This window comes from Gavialis gangeticus, unplaced genomic scaffold, assembly GCF_001723915.1.
Source record: "Gavialis gangeticus isolate Ggan-Ray unplaced genomic scaffold, GavGan_comp1, whole genome shotgun sequence".
Taxonomy (NCBI): Eukaryota; Metazoa; Chordata; order Crocodylia; family Gavialidae; genus Gavialis; species Gavialis gangeticus.
This window is the reverse complement of record NW_017728998.1, coordinates 105,304-128,591: the sequence shown is the minus strand read 5'-3', so window position 1 is coordinate 128,591 and position 23,288 is coordinate 105,304. Positions and strand designations below refer to the sequence as shown.

At 54.8% G+C, this 23,288-nt stretch overlaps 1 protein-coding gene across 1 annotated transcript; it reads left to right on the top strand.

Moving 5' to 3' along the window:
- Positions 1-12,356: 12,356 nt before the first annotated feature.
- Positions 12,357-16,388, top strand: CHST4 (carbohydrate sulfotransferase 4). The gene has a single exon (XM_019505317.1). It carries the CDS (start codon positions 13,812-13,814, stop codon positions 14,982-14,984), a length of 1,173 nt encoding a protein of 390 aa, XP_019360862.1. The 5' UTR covers positions 12,357-13,811; the 3' UTR covers positions 14,985-16,388.
- The last annotated feature ends 6,900 nt before the right edge of the window (positions 16,389-23,288 follow it).

Below are 23,288 nucleotides of genomic sequence, written 5' to 3'. Positions count from 1 at the left end.
AAAAAAAAAAAAAAAAGCCTGCAGCTGGTGCCCCTCGGCCTGCCATTGCTTTCAGTGCCACAGCTGCCTGGGCTCTGGCACGTGCTCCCTTTGGTCTCTCTTGCACCTGGGGCTCAGGCGCTATTGCTTCCCAGTCAGCAAAGTGACCCTCGTGGGACAGGCGCCAAGTCCTCGGGGCTGGGATTGACCCTCCTGGTCACAGACATGCCCTGCCCCACATCCTGCTCCCAGGAGAAGTAACACCTGAAGAAAACAGGTGGCGGAGGCAGGGGGCAAGGACGAGTGAGGCCCCTTTGTGGCCAGTTCTGCCCCAGGGCTAGTGCCGGAGGGTCCAGGGTTTGTCCAAGGCAGCTGCTGCTGCACCAGCTCCAGCCCAGCAGCATCGGGCTGACAGTTCCCAGTGGCTGAAGATGAGGATGGAGGTAGGAGGCTGTGCTGGGGGGCAGGGGCAGCCTTGCAGGACTGAAGCCCCCAGGGAGCAAGGAGGGTCTGCCCACCGCCCCCCACCCCAGAGGCAAGAGGGGATCTGGCCGCTGCCCCCAGCGCAGCCAGCGCCCCCCCCTGCGGCACAGCATGGTCATCCTGCTGCACCGAAAGCGCCTACGGCTGGGTGGGCTCAGGGCACAAGGCCCCAAGGGGCTGAGGGAGCCCCCGCCATGCCAGCCGTGCGGGGCTGCCTGGGATCCATGCCCCCCCCCCAGCCTACTGCAGTGGCTCTGGCCTCACACGGCCCCGCAGGGCGGCTCTCGGCCCTCTCCGCTGCAGGGGGATGAACGAGGAGCCCTGGCCCCAGAGGCAACGTCCCTTTCTCCAGGACCATGTGGCCCCACATGCATCGGCACAGGCCAGGACTTGGGACAGCAGCTCCAGCGCAGGTGGCAGACGGGTGCAGGCAGTGTGGCGGGTGGTGGCAGCGGGATAGGCAGTACCATGGCGCGTGGTGGCAGCAGGCAGGAGCAGGCACAGTGGCTGGTGCGGGGTCCGTGGTAGGCAGTGGCAGCAGGTGGGTGCAGGCACCATGGTGGGTGCAGGCTGTGTGGCGGGCAGGCGCAGGCAGTGGCAGCATGGCGAGTGCAGGCAGTGTAGTAAGCCACGGTGGTACATGGCAGGTGCACCCGGCGGTGCTGGCTTTGTACTCACCACCCGTGCATGGGCTGGGGGGTTCCTTGGACAGGGGCGGCTGTGAAGGCCGGTGCTGGACATACTGGCCCTGGAGGCCCCTGGGTCCCTCCTCCTTGCCCACCACAGGACCCCACTTGGGGCCGCAGCCCAGGCGGACACTTCCCGGAGGAGGTTGATCCTGAAGCAGGTAAAGTGGGGAGGGGGCTGCGGGCCCAGGTTGGACTGCAGGCGCTGCAGACCTGTCTCACACAGCAGGAGGCTGAGGGAGGCCTGGCACAGCGACGGGAGATGCCAACCCCAGGCTGGGGGCGGCTGCCAGGTTCAGGCAGGGCACGGCCTGCTGGGACCCAGCACCCATCTGCTCCATGGGCTCAGCCTGCTGTGCCTGGCGCCCCAGGCGGTGTGTGGAGCTGCTGGGGCGCGGGAGCCAGGCACTGGGCCCCGAGCCAGAGCCACTTGCCTTGACACTCAGGTGATCCCTAGCTGGGAGCGCCGCCTTGCCCATCGGCGCTTCCTGGAGCACCGGCCTTGGGCCCGTGCCCATCAGATAGATGCTCTGCACAGCCAGGACTCGAGGAGTGAGCTGCTCCCTCTGATCAAACAGCTGCAAAGGTTTACGGGCTCTGTGCGCCTGGTGCTGGGCCAACAAGGCGTCCGCCTGTGCTGGGGAGCTGTGTGCGGTTTCTGAGTGCTGGAAGGAGCAGTGTCCTTCCTGCCACAGCCGGTTGTTGCAAAACACCTGCTGCTGTCAGTGCCGTGCTGGGAGTGGTGTGGCTGTGGCCATGCCCTTCCCTGCCTGGCCTCTGGCTGATGTCTGAGGCCAGCTCGGGGCCCTTGCCAGCGGGTGGGGTGGGTGGGACTGAGCTGGGGGTGGGGAGCCAGCTGGAGCACGGGTGGGTGCTGGGTCCCACGGGGCTGAGCCCTGCCACAGGGACAGAAACGTGAAACGCAGGCAGTTTCCCCCTGGGGTGACCGGGAGCCTCAGCTCAGCCTGGCTCCTCTCCCCACGGCTGCAAGAAGCACCTCGTTCCCAGTCCCGCTGGGGGTGGAGAGGGCCTGGGCCTCAAGGGCAGGGGCTCTGCTGGGCAGAAGACTGCAGCTGTGGCTTTAACTCTGGCCCGTCCCGGGCAGGGGTCCCCAGGCTCTGGGGGGAGCCCCCCGGCATCACATGCCCGAGGGCCGGTTTGGGTGTTGGGCCCCTGGGCAGGCGTGTCCTGGCTCCCCAGGAAGGGGCCCGTGCAGCGGGCAGGGGCACGTGGGACTCAGCAAGGACAAGGTGCTCGAGCCAGTGCTGGCTGCCTGCTCCTGGGTGGGCACATCTGGACAGGAAGAACCACGTCACCCCGCACCCGGGCAGACGGCCTGGAGGAGCTGTCATGCAGCCGCTGGGTCCGCACCCACGACCGCTATAAACAGGGCACAGTGCCTTGAGCCCCCGCAGCTGAGCGCACAGAGTGGCGCTCCTTGTGCTGGGCTGAGCGGGGAGGCAGGTGCAGGTTGTTAGGCAGCTCCTCGTTAGGTGGAGGTGAGGCTGCACCCAGCCTGGGTCCTCAAATGAGTCTGGCCTGGCCTCAGCCTGTGGTTTGACCCCAGGCCTGGCCCTACCGGGGTAGAGCCCAGCTGGCAGGTAGGAGGGCTGGGAAATGCCTGCTCTGTGCCCAGAGCTGCACAGCCCTCGGCCGGCTGCACTCAGGGGCCGAGCAGAGAGCAGCCGTGTCCCGCTCCCTGGGGCAGCACCTGGGGAAGCTCGGCCTGCAGGGTGCAAACTGCCCCAGGCTTGGGGAAGGGTGCAGGAGCCCTGCCCCTACCTACACCCCCACTGCGTCCCTGGGGTCTGCAGGCTGCCCTGCTCCTGCTCCGGGGCTCAAGGGAGCCCAGAGGACAGTGCCCTTGCCTGGGGCCAGGGGAGGTCCTGCTCTCCTCCACAGAAGAGGCTGCCCAGGCTCAGCACTGCAGTGCTCGGCTCCCTCCCTGCTGCGGGGCCTGGCCCAGCCTGGGCTCTGCGCATCCCTCGGCGCTGGTGTGGGGCTCTGAGGCCAACAGCTCCTGGGTGGGCTCTGCAGAGACCCTGGAGGGAGCGTTGCTCCTGGCCCCAGCCCTAGCTTGCCTCTTCTTCACCCTGGGGCTGGTGCAGGGCCAAGAGGAGCCCCCAGCGGTGGCACAGCCAGGTGTGCTGCAGTGTCCTGCCCCCAGGAGCCCTGACCCTGCACCCACGCTGGGGCTGGGGGTTGCTGTCTAGGTATTAAGCTCCTGTGAAGCAAAAACTGGACAGACAGAGGCCATTACAGGCTGGAAGAGCAGGGGTAGATGAATGCAGCTGCCAGCTCCCTGGGGCTGCTGCGGCCTCCAGCCCTGCAGCTGTGTGGGGGGTGGCTTTGTGCATGCGGGGAGCCAGGTGCCAGCATGGCAGGGAGCAGCACGGGCAGGGCAAAGGTGGTGCCATGTGACCTGACAGGTGCTGCCTGCTTGGCACTGGGAATGGCCACGGGTGGGAAGGGGGCCTGGGTGGGGGCCCCTGGGGACTCTGGGTGCAAAGGTGGGAAGCAGCTTGGCCCCCCAGTGCCATTACTCCCCACCCCACAGATGCTCCCAGCTGGGCCCCAGCCCCTCACCCCACGCAGGGGCCTGGGGTGGGAGTGCAGCCGGCCTGCTGGAGCTCTGCCCGGGCGCGTGGCCGGCCAGCCAGGGACCAGCAGACGGGGCTCCCGGCCGTGGAGCCCTCCCTGGACTCCACGCGTGGTGCGGGAAGCCCGGGTCTGCAGGGCTTGGCGCAGCGGCCTCACGGTGTGAGCAGGGAGCTGCCTGGGTGGCAGCCAGCCCCTTGCCTCACCCTGGCCCCTGGCCACCAGGCCTTGCCCATCTGGGGCAGGGCTGCAGGGCACAGGAGCGTGTCCTGCCCTTTCAGGCCGTCCCTCCTGGGAAGGAGCTGGCCACACGCTGCCCCCGGTGCCCGGCCGAGAGTCGCCGGCCCCTTCCCCATCTGTGGCAGGAGGATGCTGTCCAGGGAAGCCGGATGTCTCGCTGGCAGGTGAGGTGGGAACAGGCAGCCTGGGGGCAGGGAGAGCAATTGTCCCAGCATCTCTGGGGAGGGTGCCCGTGCCAGGGCCCAGCGCCCCGCTGCTCCAGCCCAGCGCCCTGCTCTCGTAGTGCTGGGTCTTGGCCAACCACGAGCTGGCTGCCTGGTGCCCAGCAGTCGTCTTCTCCCCGTCCTCCCTGTGCTTTTTTCCACCCCTGGCCTGAGACCGACCCCTGCGGGGAGGGGTCCCAGGGCACGGGCAGTGGTGGTGTCCAGGCCGTGCTCTCTGCCGTCCCCTGGATCCTGCTCGCTGGGGCAGGGGAAGGGCTGGCCTCAGGGCTGTGGGTTGCAGAGGGTGCCTGCACCTGGCTTTGAGCTGCCAGCCTTGGCCATTCCCTTTGGCTCTGCCTCCCGGGGACATTGCAGCCCCAGCCAGGGGCAGGGGAGTATGCCAGACCCTGGGGAAGAGGGGTCCTGAAGAAAGGCTGTATCCCTCGGCCTGCAGGATGTGCAGGAAGGGCCCACAGGCCGGGTGCATTGCTTCAGGTCTTGCTGGGGGCTGAGCAGGTGGGCAGCGGAGGGTGTTCCTGTTTCCACTGGACACCCCTGGTCCCAGCAGGGCTGGCCATGCCCCCCTCCAGCCCTGTACACCCCGGTTGCGGAGCCAGCGGTGCATGGACTGTCCCGTTGAGGCTCCCGGCCCGCAGCCCCTGCCCGGAGCCTCCCCTAGAGCCTCTGGTGCCCTGTGAGCCCCCAGCTGCCCAGCCCCACCAGCTGCCTTCAGCCCTTGCTGGACACCACAGTGGGACGGGGTTCCCCACGGCCCCCGGTCAGCACACCCGTGCCGTGCTGTGGGTGGTGAAGCACACTGGAGGCTGCCAGCCCTGCTCCATGGGAGTGACTGGCTCTTTTTCTCCTTCCTAGCCAGGCCCAGAAGGTGGGGTTTGCAGGCTGGAGGAAAGTCCTGACCCACCCTGGGCTCTGGCTCATACAGCTGGAGTGCGTGGAGGAGAGAGGTGGGTGTGGACGAGCACAGTGCATTGGGGCTGGGAGATTCCTCTGCAGATCCTGCGGGAGAAACTCCAGTTCCAGGAGTGAGCTGGACACAGGCGCAGGTGAGAGCTGCACTGGTGCGTAGAAGTGTGTGCACTCGTGAGCTGCGTGTGGGCACAGGGCAGCGCACATGTGTAGATGTCTGTGTCTGAGCGTGCGTGTGGTTCCCTGCAGGTAACTAAGTGTGTGCATGCGGGGAATAGGCATGCAAAAGTAGGCAAAGGTCGTTCAGCCTGGAGCATGGCCCACATGTCCAGGGCGCTCGCAGACGTGGGGCTGCTCCCTTGTGGGCTGCGTGGCACTGCCTGTAGACTGAGGCCATGCTCAGCCCAGGCCCTGGGCTGGTGCCAGACCACACATCCCTGTTTATATGTTCTGGACACATCGGGTGCCCGGTGCTGTTGCCGTACGAGGGCAGAAGCCTTGGGCTGGGCTTGGGAGCGGTGTTGGCTTGGGAACAGACCTGGACAGGGCACTGCTGTCCTGTGCTGTACCCATTGCCTCCGTGCAGGATAAGCCAAGAGGATGCAGTAAAACACCAGTGACTGCCTGTGCCTCAGAAGAGCAGAGCTGCCAGGACTGCCCATTGCAGGCAGTGCTGGAGCACCCCCACCGGTGCTGGGGCAGGTTGTGGAGAGGCTCTGCGTAGCCCTGCCCAGAAGGCATGGGCTGCCCTTGACACTGTGGCTGCGGAGGGGCCTGTGAGGGGTGGCCTGGGCAAGAACACACGCCGGCCGGGCAGCTTGCTGCATTGTGGCCCCGGCTGCCTTTGCAGGCTGCTGCCCCCAGGAACTTCTCCCTGGGGGTCAGCTTTGCCAGGTGTGTGTCTTGCGGGGGTCATGACCTGGCTGCCTGTTGCCAGGCATTTCTTTGCCAGGGTCAGGCAAGCTCCAAGCTGCTGCAAGTCTCCCCAGGAGTTTTCCATGGCTGCAACGCGTTCCCCAGGAAACTGTGCTGGGCGCAGGGCTGGGCGTGTCTCTCTTGCACCTGTTCTCTGCTGAGCTGCAGGAGGCCAGGACTTGCCTCCAGAGGGTTTCTTGGTCCTTTTTGTTCGTCCCATCTCTGTGGCCCTGGCCCTAATGCCCCAGTGGTTCTGCTGGCAGCAGTGAGCAGGGAAGCTCCCTCGTATCTGCAATGTGGGTCCAGCCATGCTCTGCTCTGTGGCTAGTGGTGGCCCCAGGCTCTACTCGCAGTGAATGAAGCTGGTTGGGTGCCAAGTGTGGGAGAACCACCAGGCTGATCAGCAGTTAGGTGCCAGCTCCCAGCACTGAGGGAGCTCACCAGTGGTAGCAGTGAGCTCCAGTAATCATGGCCAGCTGTAGAGCAGAGCCTGCCCATGGTGCGCTGGACCCTTGCACCGCACAGTGATACCAGGCATACCCGGGGCTGTGGGAGCAGGTGGCCAGCATGTGCTGCAGGCCCAGAACTCCCATCTTAGCTGCCACCCAGCTGCACCTTGGCAAGTGCCCACAAAAGCCACAGGGTTGGTCTACGTGTCCTTGTGTGGACAAGTCCTAGAAAGGCGGAAGCCATCGCTGCGCTAGGAGAGAGTGCACTTGGGCACGGTAGCTTGCCAGTGGTAGCACAGGCATAGCTCTGGGTTCGGGTGCCCTGGGAGAGGGGTTCCTGGGGTCTGCTCTCTTGGTGCCCCCTTTAAATTGGGGCCTGGGGCTGGTGGCAATTGGCTTCCCCAGTGAAGCTCATGCCCACCACCGTGGCAGGTCGAGACTCCAGGGTGCTTGTCCATGCAGGATGTTGCTTGGTTTCCTTGTGCTCTGGCTGTAATGGGATTTCATGTCTCTCTTCTGTTACTTCAGTGCCAGACTGCTGAACTGAAGCAGGGCCTTTTTTCTCAGCAGCGAGAGCCTGCACACAGACAGGCAGAGGAATACTGAAGCCACGGATCAAGAAGTGTTGGGCTCGTTCAGTGCTGGTGCGCACGGAGCTCAGCCTCAAGGAAGGGCCCAGCACCCTTAGTGTGCGCATCTGGTGGAGGGGGTGCTGTAACTCTTGTCTCACTCAGTGAGGTCCTGGGCTGCAGACAAAGGTGCACAGGTGGGGGGCTCTAGGGATCCTAGTCACTGGAGTGGAGGCTCCCGGGTGGGGGCAGAGGTGGTGGGTCCAGGCTGAGGCGAGGGGAGCTGTGCCTGTCAGCCTGTGTTGCAATGCCAAGGGTCCAGCACTTGGGATCCACAGCACACGGGATGCCAAGGCTGCCAATAAGTCAGGGTGGGGGGCTGTGAGCCCCAGACAAGCAGACAAGCTTGCACGGTAGTGAACACATTAAGCCCAATGCTTGGCAGCTCAGGAGAGGGGCCAGGGCCACAGGGTGGAAGTTTGTGACCCCAGGAGAAGAGCGTAGGAGAACAGGCATGTGCTGCTGGAGAGGCCCAGAGTGCAAGGGCCAGGCCTGATGAGGCTGTGAGTGACTGAGTCTGCAGTGCAGGGAGCGATGGGGTGGTGGCCAGTGCTGCCTCTGGCCATGAGCTGTGCCTGGTGCTGCCGAGATAAAGAGCTACCCACCGCATTCTTTTGGTCCCCGAGCTGTGTGTGCAGGAGCTATGCTCCGTGGCAGCTGAGATTCAATCTGGGCCCTGCTGTGCACCTCGGTGTGGGTGGGATGGTGACCGGCTTCCCCAGGCAGGGAAGGGCTGCAGAGGTGCTGCGGTCACCTCTGGTGCCCGCACACTGGAGGCATGATAGCAATGCCTCTAGGACTCAGCAGAGTGCTCCCCCCCCGCCGCGTGGGAAAGCTAACCAAAGTCTGATGGTGAGCTGACAAGCCAGAGCTTTGTATTTAGTTTGTCTTGGAAAGTGCAAGCAGTCCTCTTGGCAGCAGCTGCACTGGCCACAGAGCCCATGCCAGCTTGGCCTCTGCAGAGGGAGCAGCACCGAACACCTCCTGCGCTGGAGCTGTGCTCCAGGCTGAGCTCAGAGGGCAAGGACGCACCCTCAGTGCATCCCCACGTGCTGAGGTCCATGCTGTGCATAGCTGCACAAAGTATGAACAGAAAGGAAGCACAAGAATCAAGACCTGATGGGCTGAGGCAGAGGTAGTAGCTGGAGCTTCAGGCCCAGGGTCTTGGTTTTTATTTTTGCTTAAACCTCAGATGGAGACAAACATCAGATGGATCGCTCCTGCTCCCTCTCCCTACGGGCCTAGGGCATGTCCAAGTGCAGCAGTGCGTTCCACAGACCCATGCCACACCGGTGGATCCTGTCTGAGAGCCCCACCTGGCTGGAAGGCTGGATGGGGCAGGCATCGGTCAGCAAGCTCCAGCGTCCCCAAGGAATTGAGCAGAATGGGCTGTGGGCTGTGCTCAAGTGGGAGCTCACTAGGAAAGCACCAGCTGTGTGGCAGTGACCCTGTGCAGTCCCCAGTGTGGCACCAGCAGGCACGGGGCTCCTGGACGCAGGGGGTAGTGTGGGAGGGCCCCCAGCATGAGCAGGGCTGGACGGAGGAGGGGTTGTGTGTGTCAGTCCCTGCCCTGGTCAATGAAGGGCTGTGCACTAGCCCATGGGATGGGACTGGAAAGACGCTGGAGAAGGACAAGGCCATGCTGTTCAACAGCTTGAAGGGTAGGAGCTGCAGGGAGTCTGTGGTCAGCCCTCCCAAGCCGTGTGATGGGAAGGCAGGCTTGGGCCTGGCACAGAATCCAGCATGCCCTGGGTGCTGGATTGTTTCAAGACCTTTGTTAGACGTCTCTGTAAGTTTGCACTTCTTGCTGTTCCTGTTTGTCTTTGTTTGCCAACCTGGTTTTATTGCTGGAAAAGGAGACTCGTAAACATGCCTATAGTGCCCACCCAGGGACAGCCTTGACTACAGCCTCACAGAGTCAGCACCCATGCCTCTGGGGCAGCTCCTGGGGTAGCACCCACAGACCGTGATCCTCTCTTTTTTGGGGCCTCTGCTATTGCCTTGGCTTATAGATTCAGCATCGCGCTCCTTCCCATGGGACTTAGTTTGATCGCAGAGGTTTTGTATCTGTGACATGCCTGCTTGGAGACTGTTGCCTCTGAGACACATAGGTTGGCATCCCGGGAGGCAGTTTTCTCTTGGGAAACACTGAGTACTCTGGGAGGCATTTGTGTTTTGGCTTTCCCTCGTGCAAGCTCCCTCTCATCTCGGCGTGCTGAGATGCAGTGAGAATGTCTGCACGGGTCACAGACCTCTCATGGCTCTTGCATCTGGAGGCGTCAGTGGGTTGAGCTTGGTAGTGGCCCTTCCTGTGGTGGTGCTGCCTGCCAGGAGCTGGGAGCTGAGGCTCAGCACAGGGCGTCTGTGCCAGCTCTTTACACAGGCCCAGCCCAAGGAGGGACCGGCCTGCACTGTGTTTGGCTGAGAAGGCCCTGCAGCAGCTGGGTCAGCCTGTGCCTGAACCATTTCAGGGGAGCAGGAGCTCTTTCCCAGATCAAGCTGGGGAGGGGAACCACAAGTGAGGCAATGGCCACCTGGGCAAGGGGCCAGTTTACTAGGGCCTGTCCCTGAGGAAGCAAGGAAGGGCTGGGAGAAGGGGCAAGACCGTCAAGCAGGCCCATGCAGAAGTGACCTGCTCCTGAACTGCTGTTCCTCCGAGCCGGGAAGGTGTTGTGCAACCTACGGCATTTCTTCTACCGTCTGTCATGGACCTGGCAGGCAGTGCCCAGAGGGGATTTTGTGCTGCTCAGCTGCAGTTCCTGCTGGCAGCCCTGGGGCACAGTGACTCCTTCAGAAACCACCTGTGGGAGGCCGGGACCTCCCTGCATCTCCCGGACAGATGGTGCAATCTGGGCACGGCTTGTGGGGCGGCTGGTGTCTGCTGGTGCTGCAGATGCTGTCTGGCCAGGGCAAATTTGCAGGGTAGGACTGAGGGAACTGCCGAGACCTCTTACATTTCCAAATTTCCAGGGCAGTCTCTTGAAAACTGGGGAATCTGGTGGCTTTCCGTCTGTGCCTATGAAGCTTGTATGATAAGTGGGTCCCTGAGGCTCGAGCTTCGGATGGGGGTTCAGGTGGCCACGGTGCAAAACCAGCACACGAGGGGCTGAGGAAGCCACTTCACCGGCCTTGCCTCAGTGTCTGCACCTGTAAAATGGGGGACGTTGCCTGGACAATGTCAGGTCCCTGTGTTAGTGGGGATACGGTTAGGTCCCTGGACAGGAGCCGTGGCACCAGCTGTGCTGCAGCTGTTCTGCCCTCAGGCCTGAAGGAAACCCCTGGTTCTCTGGGCCAAGTCAGTGGCACCTGCCGCGGCTCCACCATGGCTGGCGGGACACGGGCGTCCTCCCCTCACGCCCCTGGCGCAGGGCTGGCAGTTCCCTCGTTCAAGATGGCCACCGCGCCCCAGCACCGCCCTGGGCTGAAGCCGACGAGCACCCCTGTGTGCAGGAGGGTAGGGCTGCCCTTACCCAAGATGGCTGCCACCCCCCACTGTCCCCTCTTGCTGTGTTCTCGGGCTCCTTGCTGTCACGCACGGTCTTTGTCACACATTTGCCTCATGCGTTTTTAGTCTGTTGAAGCAAAGGTGTTTGGGATGTCTTCTGTTGGACCAACCATACAGCTGTGAGAGGCCGAGAGGATCGTTCAGGCCCAGCGTGTCCGTGTCTGGCCAAGAATCAGGTATGGCCTCAGTTAAAGAGTGCTCCGTCTTTTGGCGCTGTGGGTCAGACGAGCAGTGTGGGCTCCACCTGCCACCCCCGTGGGTCAGAATCAGGCCCCGCACTGCTCCTCGCCCCCGGGACGAGGTCCTCTGCACCGCGCTGCACGCTGTCTAGCACGCTGCGGCCCTTGGGGCTTTCCGCACGTCCAGACATTTGGCAGCAGCGACACTACCGCACTGCTCCCCACAAATGCTAGGACCTGTGGAGAGCCCATAGGTTGGATCACCTGGTGCCAGGGGCTGGATCAGGCCCACAGGCCGGGGTTTGAGCACAAAACCATGGCTTGCGTTAACCCTTGGAGTCACCAGGAACAATGGCCACAAGCTGAGGGAGGAGAGGTTGAGGAAGATTTACTTCATGGTAAGGGTGGCCAGAGCCTGGAATAGGCTTCCCAGAGAGGTGGTGCTCTCACCTTCCCTGGTGATCTTCAAGAGGAGACTGGACAGGCACCTGGCTGGGGTCTTACGACCCCTGCCACCCCCAGTGCTCCTTCCTGCCCATGGCAGGGGGTCGGACTCGATGATCTGTCTAGGTCCCTCCCGACTCAGTGATCCTGTGATTCTGTGAACTCCGTGTGAAAATGAAAACAGTCACTTAAGGAATGGGAGAGGGCTAATGCCTAATGCACGTGCCTAGTTTGTTTAATGGATATGGAGCAGATGTCTAATTCCCTCAGTTATAGCAGAAAATTCCCAGGATATCTTTAGCATTTTAGGCGAGGATTTTGTGGGTGACATGTTTTTTTGGACCACCTGCATGGCTGGGATAGATTTAGAAGAACTTTCAATGCAGTGCATTCACCTTCAGGCGCAGTAACTTTTTCACAGATTCAGATACTGGGGTTGGATGGGATCTCAACATATCATTGAGTCTGACCCCCCGCCTGGGCAGGAAAGAGCGCCAGGGTCAGATGACTCGAGCCAGATGCTGCTCCAGCCTTCTCTTAAAGACCCCCAAGGTAGGCGAGAGCACCACCTCCCTTGGGAGCCCGTTCCAAATTTTTGCTACCCAAAATGTATAAATTTTCATTTATTTACCTCATTTTTCAGAATGCTTCTGTTAAGTTTATCCTTGTTTAGCTGGAATTAAAATTCTTATTTTTTATCTGGTGATCTCTCTAGCTGGACCAGCTGTGTAGTTTGTGGTGGTGGTGGGGGGAATTAGACAAGGTTTTGGGTGCAAACTGTACTTCCTTCAAGTTGCATCATAGCCAGAACATCACTTCAACCCTATTGTTTTTTTCTCTCCATAAGTGTTCCAGCTCTCAAGGCAGTCTTTTAAAGTGTAACTACGGTCATTCCCAAAGAGTCTTGCAACTTAAGTATTAAGTATTTAAGGAAGTAATTGTCCTTTTTTCCTTAACAGCTGTTGGAGAGGAAACTGCTTAAGCATTGCCAGGTAACTCATTCTTTCCCCAGTGAATATAAACATCCTGTGCTTTCTTGACCTTTTGCTGTATTGTACATGCATCCTCTTACTATTCACATAACAATGGTATCAGGAACTTATATAAAGTGTTGTAAAAAGTTGCAAAACATTTGCAATGATAAATCTCAACAGAGGCTTGTCACCTGAAACATTTAAGGAGTAACCAAGTTGTGTGCCATTGAAAGGAAGAATAAAGTAGATAGAAACAACGAGCATCTTCTGTAGAATGTTTTGTTGTCATCAGAGTTTTTTCTTAAAGGTTGAAAGTCCTAGAATGCCTATAGAAGAAAATGCTTTCAATAAGACAATATTTAGAACTTTCTGAGTAAGCGTAAGCTTGAGGTTCTTACTGTACAGGAGAGTAGAAGAAAGTTCACTTGAAAGATGAGTAACCGCTTGTGGTTCTGGTAACACATCCTGATATTCCTTTTTTGCCCCTAAAAAGAACTTCCTCACATTCTTTCAAGGTTAGGATTTTTTTACAAAACATAAAGAGCAACTTAGTAATAATATTTATGATCATTTCCTAGCAATCAGGTATGTATCAAACTGTTTTCTTGTTTTCTGAGAGAACATTTCTAGTAGCAGTCTGAGACTCAGAAGAAGTGGTCCTTGGCTCAGGGTGTTCCCATCTTTGATGCGAGGTTTAGCATTCCTCTCATGTAGCATTTTAGTACACAAGCCTTATCCTAGGTTGTGTACCGAGCTCCTGTGATGCATGGTCACTTATAGGATCATAGACTCAGAGGAAAGTGGGGCTGGAACAGACCTCATAAGATCATCTAATCCAGCCCCCTGCTCAAGGCAGAAGCATCCCTGACTAAACCAGCCCAGCCACTTACATTGAAGTTCTAGCTAAACCCTATATAACTGACCCTGTCAGCTATGTTTAAAAATAGCTTAGGATGTATTTCCTTTGTTTTCTCAGGCCTGGATGGTTTGTGTGTGAGCTATTGTGGTCTTTTTGCTGCTTTTGGGGTAAGCGCACAAGAAGTTACTAACACTCTAGAAATAGATGTTGCAAATTAGTGTCAGGATTGTGTGAAGTCCTGCAATGAACTTGTTCCTTTGTATTGTTGCAGTGTCACGAGTGACCAAGGACTAGTAACATACTTTATTGTGGATTGATTTTTTGACTTTTATAGTCATCAGTAAATTAATTGGGTTGAAATTGATTGGCCTTCTAACTTGCATTGGCTCTTAGAAATAATGCATGTTATATTCTCCAAGCTGCCTGGGCATAAAAATAGTTCTGGCTATCTCATAAAATGCAGTAAAGTTGCAGATACGTTGTAATGGCTAATAAACTATTTCTGCATCATTACGGAGGTTTCTACCGTATATCCTTTTATCTGTGTTCATCAATTTGAATTTGCCATCCAAAAGTCACTGATGGCCCCACAGACTTCTGTGTACCCAGAGCATAAGTGTTGCCGTTTTCTGTCTCCAGGCTGCGCTGCTCCGGATTCATGAGTTCTCTGTGTATTTGCTGACCAAATACTGAGGATGAATTCTCTCTCTCTCTCTCTGTCTCCTTAGGCTCCCAGTCACCATGCTGACATTTAGCAAGGTGGTGGTCGGGGTGATTGTGGCAGTTCAAACTGTGGCTCTTGTCCACTTCTTCTTCCTTGTGCCTCAAAGAAGCAGTTCCCTGCAGCAAGAGAAGCAGTCCCGGGTGCACGTCCTGATCCTCTCCTCCTGGCGATCGGGGTCTTCCTTCACTGGCCAGCTCTTCAGCCAGCATCCTAATGTCTTCTATCTGATGGAGCCTGCCTGGCACGTGTGGACTGCGATGCATCAGAATACTGCCCACAGCTTACACATGGCAGTGCGTGACCTAGTCAGGTCTGTTTTCCAGTGTGACATGTCTGTGTTTGATGCATACATGTCTAGGGGGAGGAAAAAGTCTGATTTGTTTCAGTGGGAGACTAGCCGGGCCCTGTGCTCCCCACCTGCATGTGATGCCTTCCAGCACGGTGACATAATTACCAAGTCTCACTGCAAGACTGTCTGTAGCAAATACCCATTCAGCACGGTGGAGCAGGCTTGCAGGCTTTATAGCCATGTTGTCCTCAAGGAGGTCCGGTTCTTTGACCTGAAGGTTCTCTATCCGCTTCTCAGTGACCCCTCGCTGAACTTCAGAATCATCCACCTGGTCCGTGACCCTCGGGCTGTATTTCTATCCCGTGAGAAGGCTGCGCCTGAGCTGGTACTTGACAGTGACATTGTGGTGGGGCCCAAGAACAACCAGGGAGAAATGGGCCCTTATAACGTGATGCAGGAAATCTGCAAAAGCCACATCCAGATTTATACAGAAGGCAGCCAGGCTCTCCCCAGCTCTCTCAAGGGCCGCTATACGCTGGTGCGCTATGAAGATATTGTTAAAGATCCCCTGGAAAAGACTGCGGAGCTCTACAAATTTGCAGAACTCGGCTTCCTGCCGAAACTGCAGAGGTGGGTGTACAACATCACCCATGGGAAAGGACTGGGGGCAGAGGCCTTTGACATCAGCTCCAGAAATGCAATGAGTGTCTCTCAGGCCTGGAGGAAGTCCCTGCCCTTCCACAAAATACAAAAGCTGCAACAGGTGTGCAAGGATGCCATGGAGCTGCTGGGCTATCGACTGCTGGCATCAGAGGAGGAGCAGAAGGACATGGCACTGGACCTCTTGCTTTCTCAGCATCCCCCTACCAGGCAGAAACAGGAGCTGAGGACAGAAAAGTAGCCCACAGCTCTGGCCAGCTGAGAGCCACAGAATGCGCAGCTCTGCAACAGGACTGAGTGGGAGGGTGAGTGAGTGGTGCATGTGTACATGCATGTGGAGGGGGTGGCAAAGGACCCTGGGACAAAGCAGAGTGGCAGGCCCTATGCCCATTGCTGACCTCCTTCCCCACTGTTCACTTTCCACATGACCCAGTCCAGACCAGTGACTGCAGTTCCCTGGACAGCCCAGCCCTATGGAGTAACACAGGCCCTTGTTCTTCTGACAGTCTTTGCTTTGGGTGGGACAGAACTCCGAAAAAGTGCAGATTAGGGTGGACAGAACTCCAAAGGAGCAGGACCAGATGGCAAAGTAGGATCCCAACAAGGCCACCATTAAACAGCAACAGAACTGCGGGCAGGAGCTGTATTCCTAGAGACTGGGAGGCACGAGCAAATGTCACTCACAGTGAGCATCTACTAGCCTCTGTTACCTTAATGCCAAAGGAGAGACAAACTGGATTTGAGGCAAGTTTTGTGGCAGGCAAGAAATTCTTGTGGGTGATATCTCTTATTAGGGCACCTGTGTGGTTGGGACTTTCTGAGGTTGTGGAGCTTTTTTGCCGATCTTTTCTTTTTCTGATCTGTGCTCTGTACCTGGGTGATCAGCATTGGTGGTGGTGTTGCAAAGGATCTGTGTTCACTTCCCCCCTGGTGTTGTATTGTAAAAGCAACAGAACAGCCCTGGCTGAACTAATAAAAGAGAACTCATTTCTCTCTGGGTTGGAATATTGTGGTTAATTCCTGGGATATGTGAACCAATTTTGTCCCAATAATTAATCCCCAGTCTTCTGACTTTCTGAAATAAATCATTTTCCCCCCCAGGAGATCTCAAAGACAGCATTCAAGTCTGAGGAAGCAGCCCCTGTCAGATAACGTTTATCCAAAGTGAAATGCCTGAGGTGTGTTAATACAAGGTGAAGGCAGAGAACGTGAATACATGCAGGAGGATGTTCAGAAGGTGCCCAGGTCACGTAGCACTAAGTGTGGTACAGATATCAGAATAGGAAAGGCTTCTGCTGCAACCCAGACTTGCCTATGGTACAGGCACAGCAGAACTGGGATAGTTGGGGCTATCTGCTATAGGAAAAGCTGTGTGGAGCCACAGGGGTGCTGTTGGGCAGGGACCGAGGGGAATGATGGATGCCAGTGCTGCTGGGAGTGGGGGAGGAAGGAAACAGCAGAGCAAGAGACTTTCCTGTTCAGCTGCTTCATGTGCCAGGGCATGTTCAGCTCCGTGGGGCATTCGGGTTTAATTTTACTGACTAACGTGTTCACCACAGTCCAGCAAGTCAGAAATATGGCAGGGACATGAGTGACTTTGTTCCCCAATGTGTTTGGAGGAGGGTGCTCCATACCAGAGCCAGTTCAGAAGTGTGGTTTCACTCAGGTGCATGTGGTTTCCCTTTGTTCTGCATTCCATATTATGTCTAGGCCTGGGAAAATCCATCTGTCTGTCCTGGTTGAAGCCAGCGCCTCACACAGCACCAGGGAGGGAGGAAACATGAAGCCTGCCTGCTGGATCCATGAGGTAGGATCTTCACTGGTAATACGACTGCAGAAAATTTGAGCGTGTAGCTGTTGTGTTACTACCTTCATTCTGGGCAGTTTTTAGTGAGGGCTTTAAGCATGAATCCATAGGAAAAGAACTAGAAAACTGAAAACATCATTAAGATTGTTACGTTGATAGGAAGGCCAGTGTGCTTGGATGACATGGTGCTGTTGCATCAGGAGTGTCTCGACAGAGGAGTTTCCACTGGAGATGCTTTTGCTCTGAGTTCCTTCTTCCTTAAGAGCAGGAGTTGAAGGTAAAGGTTGCATGTGTTGCAGATGGCAGATGAAGGGATTGAGGATGAACTGAAATAGGACATGGTATTTATAACAGGGGCCCTGCTGGCTCTGTGTGTGCTGCATCTTAAAAGGAGGAGAGGGTGTGATGAACCCACAAGTTATAGGCAGCAGGCACATATTCATTGGATCTCTCCACTCCTGGGAGCCAGGACCTGGAGATGCCAGCCATTTTGCATGTTGGCTAAGGTCCAGCCATGAGAAGATAACAATAGACCTGCACACGCACTCACACATGCATATTATGGTAACTTGAGATTTTAGCAAAGTCCTCTGGTTAGTCCCTGATCCTCACTCAAAGTGACAGACCAGCAATGCGCCTGCAGCACAGCAGCAGGCCGAGATACCAGCCTTCTGCCCATCATGCTGACCAGCATTATCTCATTGTTCCTTCTGCTCTCATGCTTGTGCCCCATCTGGTTCCTCTTCTTTTGCATTTAAATTGGAAGCTGTCTGGGCAGGGTCCCTTTTTTCCCCTGTGCTGCTTCAACCTTAAGCACCTTGGAGTCCTGGTCCATGAGAAGGGTTTCTAAGTGCTGTGAGGCTGGTACTAATCCTCCAAAAATGTTCAGTGACGGAGAAATGAGAGAGACCAAGAAGCCATTTTTTGTGTGGTGCTGGGAAGGGTAGAAGTACTTGTTACCTTCATGGTGTGACCAGAGGATCACAGACGTATCCCTGTACGTGTGCTGCTGGAATGTCTGATTTTTGAGTCCCAACTGCAGAACCCAGTCCATGTGCAGCAGCTTAATGACACGTGAGACTTGGTCTTAGACTGCCAGCTTCCAGGGGCACTCATTTAAGTCATATACCTCCCCCTCTGGTTGCAGTGCTTTGGTGAAGAGAATGATGATCAGATGGGGAGAACAGAGGTGCTTTTGGTACTAGAGATCACTCAGGTTGGTAAGACAGCGGTGCTTTGGCACAGAGAAGAGTGATTGGGTTGAACTCACTTTAATTATCTCAGCTGAGAGCAGAGTAAAGGTGTAGGACTGACTTTTTTCCCTTGTGTTAAGGAGTAGTAATTTTCCTGAGGGACTGATGTGTGTGCATGTGATATCTGTGCTGCCCTCATCTGGAATGAGGAGGGATGGCTCAGGTGGGCAATGAGTACGGGGTCTTGCAGGTTATTCCATTAGGTGAAAAACTGATGGGGGACATAGGTGTTTCCTGGACCTAATCCTATTTATTAACAAAGAGCACTCACGGTTTTGTCAGTGGAGCATAGCAGAAAAGGAGCAACTTGAGACAGGGCCTGGCTCTTGGTTCCAAGCCCCTTCCCAGTCAGCAGATAGCCCAACAATGCTGAGACCTATTCCCATCCTATTCTTGGCTCTCCTGCTTCTGGATCTTGTCTCAGTTTCTCTGGATGTTTCTGCTTCTCTTTCATAGACAGACAAACTTTCACAACCAAACTGCTGGTGAATGACACATTGATGCAGGCATTGGCAGATAGTGAGGCAAGGGCAGCTCTGGTGCTGGTGCAGGGGAGGTCCCTGTGCACAACGTTGTATGTACGGCATACTCTCTCCATTTTACAGCAAGTCTCTGCATTTGTAGTGAGGCAGCAGGGCCTTGCATAGCAAGTTGCTGCTTCTCCAGTGTGTCCTGTGTGCTACCAGAAGCATGGGAGCTGGATGGGCCACTGTCCTCTGGGATGGGAACTGTGAAGGGAACAACAGGCCATGTAGTTCCCTCTCTCTGCACACCTGTAGCACACCTCACCCTGGGAGCACATGGTGGGAGGAGAAAAGAGGACAAGGCAGAATACAGGCAGCTGCCTGCTGCATGCTCCTGTTGCCTTTCAGCTGCCCTGTAGAGTGCATGACAGTGTACATGGCACACTGGGTGGTGTGCACATTGTTCTATATTTATTTATTGCTGGCACCTGACAGGTCTGACTTGCATGCTTGTTAAGTTCTCCATTGTTCATTCAAGAGTTTAATGCCGTTCTTTGTTCAGCCTCCTGCTGCTGCCTGGCCAGTAGTAACGAGAGGGGAGACCGTAGCCCTGCCAGTGCAGCACAAATCATCCGGAATGGCACAGCCCTTGACCCCCCAATTAACAAGCACAGTCATGTTTAATGGCTACAAAATTCAGCAGGCAAAAGCAGCACTCCACCCCCCACGGCCCGCGAGTTCAGAATCAAGGTGCCCTGTGCACATTAGCAGTCCCGGCACCCCTCAAGCACAGGAGACGATTACCGCAGGCAATTTCAAGCTATGTTACAAGTCATTAACCCACAAAATAACATGTCAGTTTGCAGGCTGCTACTCTACTCTTGCCACGTGTGTTGTGGATGTAAGCACTTAGCAGCCCTGCTGTCCCCTGCCCTAAGGTTGGCGGGACTTATGGGCATGCGTTGTAGTTGTAGACATTGGCTATGGATCCCAGAATCTATCTGTACGCACCAAACTGGTTACCCACAGACCTGCAGCAGTCCAGGGTAGCCAGCTCCGCCATAGATGTAACGAGAGATGTAGCCAGGGCAGGGGGTGGTTGAGAAGAGGCAGGAGAGATGGATTCTTTTCTAGGGTGAGCTGATCTGCATGAAATGGCTAGAATCTCCCTTGCTCACTCGATTATAAATGTTCTGATCAGACACATATGATTATAATCACTGCGTACGTGTGGTCACTGGTAAGCATCGTAACCCTGCTAGCTAATGGATAGTTAGTATTTTGTTATAGCACTTCAGGTTGTTCCTTGACAGTAACTTTGCAACTACTTGTCACCTTTGCCTTTTGCTGAGTTACTGATGCTGTCAATCAAGTTCCAGTACATGAAGGCCAGAGGCCCTGGGAATGGTGGCAATACAGCAGGTCTGGAAGCACCTGGAGCCAGTGTGGACGCTGCACATTGCACCAGAGCCCACAGACACAGCAAGACAAAAGAAGTCTGTCCAGGCTAGATCTGACTTATTTCATGTTGCTGGGTGGTTTTTCCTGCAAGGCTTAAGCTTGTCTGTCTTAATTGTGAGACACACAGCTAGCTTTGTTAGTGTGAAGAAGGCAGGGTAGATATATTTTTCTATCTGTCTGTCTATTGTGGTTAGTCCCTTTGCTAATTCACCTTGCCTTCCCCTGGTGAGAAAGCTCAGAGTGGTGGGCATGGATGTAGTGGTACTGAAACCTGAATAGTCTTACTGAGCCATGAGAGTTAGCAGGAACATGGCAAAAGAAGCAGATGAAACAGCCACACAAACTAAGCAAGGCTGGAGAGAAACTGAAGCACTCTGGAAGGCCTACCAGCCTGGGTGAATGTAGACAACCTGAAAGTAAACTGACGTTCTCTCAGCCAAGGGTAGGTTTTCCAGAGCTGAATCGGTAACTGTGAAACCTGCATAGCCACTCTTTCCCCATGGTAGATAACAAAGAGCTAAGACAACCAATCCTCCATCTTTTACCAAGGCTAAAACCACCTGAAAAATCACTGGGTGTGGAGAGCAACATGCATTTCCCAGGGTGTGCCTCGACTGTGGGAGGCAGTGCTGCTGAGCTACCTGAGCTAATACTATGTATGCTAGCTTTGCAGCTGGAAGCAATGCATGTGTGTGGTGGGCACTTGCACAGGTTAACACGCTGCTGGGCAGAACTGGATAGCAGGGTGCAGCACTGCTCCCAGGTGCACATACCGCTTCTGGTTCTGACCTTATAGATTAAGCAAGAGATGCATACCTAACTATCTCTGTCTGCTCATGGGTAATATACTATATTCCTCACCAGGACCGTCTGAATGCTGCCTGTGGCATTTTTAAAGTTTCAACTTTAAGCTTAAGCCTATTTAACCTTCCTGCACTAGTGTCAGAACAAAACAGTGAACTGGGAAATCCTACCATCTGCTCCTTGCCCCAGCACTGACTATATCTGAGGCCTTAGCTCCCATGTCACCATCAGTATTATGTGGATAATACTGACCCAACAATATTGTCTGGTCAGGAGCTAGATTCATGGAGAAGCTTGACCATCTCTTATGTTTAGATCCTCAAGAGGGGCAGCACTGTTTCCGTTGGCTGGCTGGGAGGGTTCCCCATTTGGCATGTTGGCTGTTCCAACTCCCATTCTCAGACCTCAAACTCTCCTTGTACATGCTGGGCTGCACCTCGCTCCCAGCTGTGGGTAGCAGAGTGCTTTACCTCCCTTTGTGAATCCAGCTGATTGTTTCCTACACAAGCCTGGGGCAGGCACTTGTTACTTCAGTTAAAAGGGAAGAGTCCCGGTGAGGTCCTGCTGACAGGCCCTCTTGTATCATTGCATCCAGCTAGTTTCTGAGCATGTGCAGGTCCTTTGCACTAAGCCTTGCAAATGATGTTTATGCAGTAGGTAGGAGTCCATTGGGTGGTGCAAGTTCTGGACAAGCTTATTCTGCTTTCTCCAGTACAGGGCTGCTTTGTTGGACAGGACCTTCTTAGAAAGTCATCCAATAAACTGGCCCAAGGTGCCATATATTGGGGGTTTGGGCTGCTGCTTTCTGAAATCCCACAACTCCTCAGGGCATTGAAGTACCTCCTGAGTTGGATAAACCAGAGCCACCGATCCCCACCTGCTCTCGTAGTCCGTTGGTTGTTTCTTAATGAGCCCAAATTAGACAATTGTATCCAGGGTCCCTGGGGAATGCAAGGAGACCAGAGTGCATGCTCAGAAGTCCCAGAGTGGCAAGCTGCTGGTTTTAAGCAGTGCCTCTTGGGATTGGGTTTTGAACAGGTGGAAGGTAAAGGGTTATAAGCAGGATTGGGTGAAAAGCATCTCTTCAAGGCAGCATCAGGAAGAAATTTTGTACCTACTATAAAAGGTGAAATGTACTGTACAAAGACTAAATAGTTTGAACGGTAGGATTGATTCATAGCCCACGAGGTGCAAGCAAGACATCCAAACTGACAAGGCAGAAAGAAAAGTACATTGCAATGCCTCCACTGTCCTCTGCCTGGCTTCTTGCACTAGCTTGCTAATCCTCATTCTTAATTCCAGAGTGCATGTGTTCTCTTGTGAGACCTTCACATTGATTGTGTAATGCCATAATGCATTTCACTAGATCTGCGATACTAAGCTGGAAGGAGCAGAGGTCTCACCTGCAGCATGCGACTGATCTTAATTTTCTTAATGCCGATCCTTCATAGCTCTGAAATGTAAACCCACCTGGTACATGAGCTACTATTCCCACAAAAGGTCCAACCCTTTTAATCATTCTACCTTATTTACTTTAAGAGCATGGGGCCTCCAGTTAACCACTCAGAAATCTTGAGAAACCAGTTTGAGGAGTGTAAATTTAGCATTTGTGTCATCATTCTCTTGCTTTTTACTAAGAGATGGGTTTTTAAGCACTCTGTAGAGCTGAACACCAAATCACTGGCATTTTATTAGTCACATACATGTCAAAAGCCTGACAGAGTAAACCTCTCTTTGCATCCCGTTACTGAATTAAAAAAGTAACCTTTTGCTATGAATTTACAAGTTTAATTAACACCCCCAAAAACCAAAAAACTGGTAAGCTAGGCTGAGACCACTTACATATCAAATATTAATAGTTACAATGGTGGTAGCAAGAAACCAGTTTTGATTCCAACAAAAGAAGATGATTTAATCCCAGTTTTCAAGTGCTGTAAATAACTACAAGCCCAAGAGAATGATTGTCCAAATATGTACGTTAAGATCCCAATCAGAACATGATTTTGACACCTGGTAACTTCATGTTTGAAACAAACAAATCCTTCCCAGCAGCACCCCTGCACTAGCAGCCAGAAAAACTTACAATCACACATTATGTTATCCTCTGTCAAGAAAGCCCACATTTTGTAACTGCAGAAATACTTGCTGCCTGTGGCCTGGTAGCTACCCAAGGTGAAAGAAACCACCCAAGATTGGCTAGGATGAGCTTAGAACCTGTTATGAGACAGCTGGACTGACCCTCTTGCTGTTTGCTGGAAGGACTCACAGGGGCTGGATGGAACAAATAGGTGAGATTTTGGCACATGTAAGACAACACAGCAGTAGAGGAAGCACTGTAGGAGGATCCACGTGCCTCTTGCTTTGTCCTGCATCAATCTCAAGACCCTGTTTACTTTGGCCTGGCGCGAGCACAAGGGACCTTTTCAGGTCCAAGAATTGTGCCATTTCTGCTCTTACAGAGAAGGAACTCTTTCCAGGTCCAGCAGTGCAGGTGAGAAAGCTAAAATGCAGGAGCAGGCTCCTATCTTCATTAATGACTTGGAGAATGAGTGGACTGTTTGCAAATCTGCAGATGACATCAAGATTGGTGCAGCTGCAGGCACTTTGAAGAATAGGATTAGGATTCAGAATAAGAAATAAAGAATTTAAAGTGTATTACTGGTTAAACCCATCTCATTTTGGGTGATCTTAACTCATAAGTGTGGTGGGGCACCTTTTTATTGGGCTTGAGAAGGCAGTTAGGTCCAATTAGGCCA